Below are 6,964 nucleotides of genomic sequence, written 5' to 3' on the forward strand. Positions count from 1 at the left end.
ATTTTCCTTCTCTCTCTCTTTCTCTCTCAAGTACCCCTTGTAGTGCCATTGCATATCCCTAGGGGTACACGTACCACAACTTGAGAAACTTTGGTATATACAATAGAGTGAGTGCACGTCAGAGTTATTATACTTTTGAAATTTAATTTGTTTTGTATTTAAATTTTGATTTTCAGATTTACCTTTTTTTTCTCCAGTTTTAGTTAGTTTAACTAGTAATTAAATAAAAACAAGGGTGAAAAATGAAGTGGTAAATAACTATACATAATTTAAGATGTATTTAAGATGTGAAAAAATATAATTTAAGACCTAGTTTACAAAATATGGACATATTCAAGATTTGAAATCATCAAATGTCGTTTATTCATGTTTCTTTACCTTCTCTGAAAGTGCTTTAAAAGGGTCCTACCTGTGTTTATCCATGCTGAGTCAGCAGGTGGGCAGGGAAAGCAGAATAATTTAATTTCTCTTTCTTCATTTTACTTCTCCTTAACGTCACACGGTTTCACCTGTCAAAGCCACTTTATGACGGACCATTGTGACGTCAGCCCCTCCCTTCAACTCTGCACAGCCACAGAAAGTCTCTGGCGCAGGTAAACTGCGCCCAGAGTCACTCCATTGACTTGTATTGAAGAGGCGTTACTGTGAATGCAAAACTTTGAACGAGAGTGGACGTAAAGATTTTTGCGCCCTAAACAGGAAACACGTCATCACCAATCAGACACAGATGAACGAAACAACTTCACAGATTATCATTATTGTCTATATAATATTTATTCGGATTATCTAAATACATATATACATTTGTTTCGTAGTATTTTTAATTCATTAAAATGCGGCGCCCTCTGTTGACCAGCCGCCAATATTAAGTACTCTATTTTCTTTTAAATATTACTATTTCCTTGGGTGAAACTCCCAAGGTGCGTTGTCACTACTAACAATTCCCCCATCTCGCCACAATAAGAAATGTCATGACAATGTTAAAGTACATGACAGGTTTCTTTAAAAATCCAAGTGTGCCATTCTTGTGTGCTTCTCCCAATGGCCTTGTTTCTTGTGATTGTTGTGGTGTTGGTGTAATTCAAGTGAAATGTCCATTTTGTGTGAAAAGTGACAAGGTAGAAAGTGTGTCATATTTGGAGGATAACGAAGGGAAACTGGAATCTGCCTTGCACGTAGCCCTAATACCTAAAAGGTAAATAAAAATAAATAGCAAAAATATTAATGGGGAAGAGGGAGTACCGTATTTCTCGGACTACAAGGCGCACTTAAAATCCTTTAATTTTCTCAAAAATGGACAGTGCGCCTTATAATCAGGTGCGCCTTATGTATGAAATTAATATGTCAAAATGTTTTAGTACAACTTTGGTAAACTATGAAGCTGCACTGTTCAATGGATTTTTGGCACTTTAGGGCTACCGTAGTCAGGTGCCTCGTGGAGTGATATGTACCTGTACTGTGCTTCAACATACTGAACTGAAAAAGTGAGTGTATTGTTCTGTATTTTATGTGTTAAACCTGAACAATGTTGAGAGTTATTATTAATGAGTTGAATACAGTTTGACTAATCAGACAATTTTTTTTTCACTTAATGCGTCTTAATAATAATAATAAAAACAAACCGGTGCACCTTTTGTATGAAAATAAACACAGTCAGACCCATCCATTGATAGTGCGGCTTATAGTCCAAAAAATACGTTTGTTGTAATGATAATGAAGCAGTGATGTTTATGTATGTACTCAGTAGAAATTGTAGCTGGTACCCCAACAATTAGCTAACAAACAAATATACAAGTTTAGGCACGGTTGCGACAACAGTGTTGTTCTTCCAATAGCCAATCTTTAAGATATTTGGTAAAAGGTCAGAGTCGCGAGTTTACGTATTACGTTTGATATTGAATTCCAGTTGTAAGAAGCACGAACAGAAAACGTGGCTTGACTAAATGCACTCTTTCTAAAAGGAATTCCAGTCACCTCTAGAACCAGCTCTTGTGGATCTGTTTGAGTTTTTTCCCCACAATATCTTGTAATGGAGAATGTGCTTTGCCATGGAAGATCTTATGAATCAAGACAACATCTGTGTTTACCAGGGTTGTCCAGCTTAAGCGCTCATGTTTTTTTTAATATCCGACAGTGATGGTAAGTTTTTGGTTTTTTATCCAATACTTTCAGAGCTTGTTTATAAACTGTTTCAATTGGCTTTAGTGTCGTCTTACAGACCAATGCCCAACCTGTTACACAATAGGACATGTGTGACAAGATCATAGTATCAAAATAAAATTTTGCTGACTCCGGAGTTTGTTTCTAATAAACCTAAAGTTGGACAAGGTAAACTTAATTCTATTCGCAGCATTTTTTATCTGTCATTTAAAAAGAATTTGAGTCGAGAGTGATTCCTAGGTATTTAAACTGTTGTACCACCTCAATTCTTTTACCTTGGACAGAAACGTTGGGATCATTGTCAGTATTTGCTCTTTTTGAGAAGTCCATACACACAGTCTTGGATATGTTCAAGTATAGTTGGGATTTCTCTAAAACATCCATTGGGGTTTCAACCCCTAGAGGGCAGTCACTGACATTTTACAACTAAATATGACAAACTGAAATACTTTGACTAAAAAGTTAAGAGTTGGACCAGGATCAATCATCAGCACTACTTCATACCCAAATACATTTGTATGCAGCAGAAAAAAGTGGGTTTGGGTTTAGTTATTCTTTAATTATCAGTTATGCGATTACAATTGTAATTGACCCCAACTCAGATGTCATGTATGCTTAAACACAGGATTTAAAGGAATGTGATTTATTTAAATTAAATAAGTGCAGATAAAAAGAATAGAAAAGGTTAATAATGAGATGAACCCCCCCTCAGCCGTAGAGTCAGGTAGATGGTGCTCATCTCTTGGACTCCGTAATCCTCCAGTTTTCCGACCACCATCTCCTTCCCTTCGTGGATGAGCCTCTGCTGGTCCTTGGCAACTCCCTCTTTCTTCTGGACCTGGGTCTTGAACTCCTCCACACTCTCCCCCGCTTTGATTTCGTAGGTCTTTGTCTGTCCCTTCTCGGTGCGGAGGAACACTTGGACCGGGGCGGGCTGGGTGACCAGCAGTGCCACCTGGGAGCCGGACTGCAGGCCGTAGTCACACAGACGCCGGCGGTCGTCGGTTAAAACGATCCTCTGCTCTCCATATACTGTCAGGCTCTGGCTTTGCCGGTGGACCCCCATCTGACTCTGGATCCGGTCCTTCAGGGCACCCACTGTGTCCTCAGGCTTCATCCTGAGGGTGTGGGTGGTCCCGTCCAGCATTTTTACCACTATGTCCATCCCCATAGTAATCTGCTAAAAATAAAAAAGTATGAATTATATTCTATAGGGCGCCGATTGTAAAGTTGCGCATGCTAAAATAAACAGCAACTTTTAGCAACAAACATTTTAAAAACAAGTGAAATTTTCTATGTTAATTTTTAGCATATTCACAGCAGTAATTGTCAATGTCATATATTGAATCTAAATGTTAATTCTAAATCTAAATGTTAAATATGAACATTGAAATTTTTTTTCGAAGTTCAATTTAAATGTTCGTTTGTGTCAATGAGCTTTTAATTTGATACTTCCACTGAATTTGCATTTTAGCTAAATATTTAGTTCCATCTGTGAGATTTAACATTTCAATTTAGATTTAATATTTATATTTAACATTAATATTGTATTTTTATGAGAAAAGCAAATATCACAAATATTGCTGTACATCTGGTCAAAAGTAACATTAAAATAAATAAAATAAAAATAAATAAATAATAAAATAAAGAAATAAATCACAAACGTTTGTTAAACATGGTTTGTTGCTGAATGTGTCGAAAAGTTGCTGTTTATTTTTTACAATCGGCACCCTATACATATTCTATCTCCCTCACACAAAACAACAGTGATATATATAAAGATAAACATTTAAAACCTACCTTGTGGTTTGGTTAAAAACTGTGAAGTAAAGCTTGTAGAGTTTCCAAAGTGTTGATCTGATGATGCTCGCAGCTGTTTCCCAGTGCACACCAGTATAAATACTGTCTCACTTTCACGACACGCCTTTTATTTGTTCGCTAAGTTTCGTTTTTCCTCTCAGCTTCACACAAGCTTTCAGTTTCCATTCTCCAAACATGAGTCATCAGGTTTACGTCTATAATAAATAAAATCTAAATCTAAAATAAATATTTTCTATCAAAGAAAAAAAAGTGCTCAAATGCTAAAAAAATATTTGAGACCCAAATAATTGCAGTTGAACACTTTTTTTGTTTGATTGAAAATGATTTTTTCATTAACAACTTTTTTTTAAAATTATGTATATATATATATATATATATATATACACATATACATATACACATATATATACACATATATATATACATATACACATATATACATATATATACTGTATATATACATATATATATGTATATATATACATATATATATATATATATACATATATTTTTATTGAAGTAATTTTTTTGTATTTGGGCCATATTATGGGTAGTACATTTGTCTCTTTCTTATTAAATGAAAAATAAATAAAAACTAAAACATTTCTATCAAAGAAAAGTTTCAAATATTTCATTTTATTTATTTTTTTGCATTTGAACACTTTTTTCTTTGATAGAAAATATTTGTTTTTCATTGAAGTAAACTTTTTTTTAAATTTAATATATTAAACATTTGTTTTTTAATTGAATAATCAAGACACAATTCTACCTCCATATTTTTCCTTTTATTTTGTTGTCATTTTGTGCACATGTCGGTAACTATATGTTTAATTTTTTGTGGGAAATTAGATTGAGGACCACACTCACTTTCAGGCCCTGTAAAAAACACAAGTAACAAACATCTGCTGACATTAGTTACTGTCTGTATGCATACAACAATGTCCACTTTTAAATATCAAGTGTCATCAGTTGAATTCAGGTAAGGACAAACACTGTTTGAGAGACAGTATGTTATCATCTGCAGCGTCACAGGTACAAGGTGTGACAACTACCTCATACATTCTTTCCAAGTGACTAATAGAATAAAAAACCAAAGTCTGTACACGTTTAGTTTCATTTATTTATTTTTGTCACAATGTTTCACCTGTTTCATAGGTTCACTATTGCCAAGTTATCAACTATTATTTATGTTTTAGTCACTGAGCACCATTTTCCTCCACGTTACTTGCTTATAACCTCAACAATACTGGATTGATATGTTTGTCCCATTATGAATATTCAGGTGTGCATTAAGAAAAATGACAAATCAATTAATACAGGACAGGATTTTGTGCAATTTTGTGTTTATGTAGTTATTTTGTATATTTTTGTGTATCAATATGTCATTTTGTGTGTTTTTAGTGCATTTCGAGTAATTACGTGTATTTTTGTTGTTTTGTATATTTCTCTGTCATTAATATTTTAGTTGTTTTTTTAGAGTCAATTTGTGTACTTTTCCATCGTCTGGGGTTTTGCTTTATCATAAAGATATTCAGATTTTTATGTTATCAAAAAGACAAGACGTCCTTTTCCAGAAGGTTTTCAAAGCTGCTTTCAAATAATTCCCACATATCTTCTAGTTAATAATTAGTTCAGGTACTAATATTTACATTTAAAAATGTATATATAAACTGGCAGGAAATCCAACTAATTAGGGGCGCTGTGGCAGAGTAAAATGTTGTAATTTATGTATGTTATTTCTTTCTTTCTTATTTTAAGTTATACCTGAAGAAAACCTCCTGTACAGCTGAGACAGAAATTAAGGAAAAAGTAAGAAATAATACTTAAATGTAAGGTTATGTGGTCATTTTGTACATTTCTGTCCATTTTGGGTATTTTTGTAGTTATCTTGTTTGTTTTAAGAGTAATTTTATGGATTTTTGGTGTCATTTTGTACATTTTCCAGTTGTTTATTTGTAGTCATCTTGTTTTTTATGGAGTAATTTGGTGTTTTGTTTTTTTTTTTTGTTTTTTTATTTTGCGTATTCTTGTTTTGTTAATTGTTGCCCATATCTGCTCCTAGGTGGCAGGAGTTGAGTGATGGAATATTGACAGCACACCTCGTAAAAACAGGGTAAAAACTGAAAATTACCTTTAGCTTTGGATTTTTAAAATGGAAGTTTCTTATATAAATAAGAAATAGAGAGGCCGACACAATCAACCATAAACGGACAGCGTTTCTTTATTTTCTATTAAAAAACCAAACTAAGTCTCTGAAGTTCTTTATAGTCAAACCAGCGTAACTTTAAATGCAAATCAAAATACATTTCATTAAGAGAAGAAAAGTCTCTTTGGAAGTAGGTGATATTCCCAATAATTTCACTACACAAACCAGATGATTTCTCGTTTGTGGGGGCAGAATATCAATATTAACTCACTCAGTGCCATTGACGAGATAGCTCGTCATTTCAAATCCAAACGCTCAGTGCCACTGACGAGATAACTCGTCATTTGCATTTTTTCACGGGGATTACTAGAAAACACCCTGGCAGAGGTTCCTCATCAATATCTGAGCTGTGGGGTGTTGTAGTGACCAACTGTGTCCTGAAGATGGCAGCAGTACACCTTTAGATGAGAGATTAGCCACTGATGCTACGCAATGCTATGCAAAGCAGGAAGAAGCAGGAAAAGAAGGGAGATTATGGCGCAACAGAGTGATATTGTGAAGTATCCAGCAGCTCACAACACCACATACTAACACAGAACATGTATGGACCTGAGTGGATTATTGATAATGTTGTGATTGTGAGATAAAACCATCAACTAACCGGGCCAAACGGGTCATCCCTGCGTGTCGGGAGGAGGGGGGTGTGTAGGTGGGTACAAAATACCCCCAGCCTGTGAGCCAGATAGTAAAATAATAGGTGACACGTAGGAGGTAGCAGCGCACCTTTGGATGAGAGATCATCCATGCTCCGCAGAGCTCAGAGGAAGAGAGGAAAGG

At 34.7% G+C, this 6,964-nt stretch overlaps 1 protein-coding gene across 2 annotated transcripts; it reads right to left on the reverse strand.

The window, feature by feature from the left end:
- Positions 1 to 2,826: 2,826 nt before the first annotated feature.
- LOC114469900 (polyubiquitin-like) lies at positions 2,827 to 4,160 on the reverse strand. Of its 2 annotated transcripts, none has more exons than XM_028457791.1 (2): positions 3,961 to 4,160; positions 2,827 to 3,337 (listed from the first exon to the last, which is right to left on the reverse strand). In XM_028457791.1, the coding sequence occupies exon 2, from the start codon at positions 3,329 to 3,331 to the stop codon at positions 2,846 to 2,848; it is 486 nt and encodes a 161-aa protein (XP_028313592.1). In that variant the 5' UTR covers positions 3,332 to 3,337; positions 3,961 to 4,160; the 3' UTR covers positions 2,827 to 2,845. The 2 variants fall into 2 exon arrangements, with proteins under 2 accessions (XP_028313592.1, XP_028313591.1); XM_028457790.1 differs by having other exon boundaries at positions 2,827 to 3,340.
- Between the last annotated feature and the right edge of the window lie 2,804 nt (positions 4,161 to 6,964).

The sequence above is a fragment of the Gouania willdenowi genome, chromosome 9 (genome assembly GCF_900634775.1).
Source record: "Gouania willdenowi chromosome 9, fGouWil2.1, whole genome shotgun sequence".
Taxonomy (NCBI): domain Eukaryota; kingdom Metazoa; phylum Chordata; class Actinopteri; order Blenniiformes; family Gobiesocidae; genus Gouania; species Gouania willdenowi.

What these genes read in the sequence shown, in the direction of transcription:
- LOC114469900 (XM_028457791.1), bottom strand. Translation starts at nt 3,331, where the DNA reads ATGGGGATGGACATAGTGGTAAAAATGCTGGACGGGACCACCCACACC.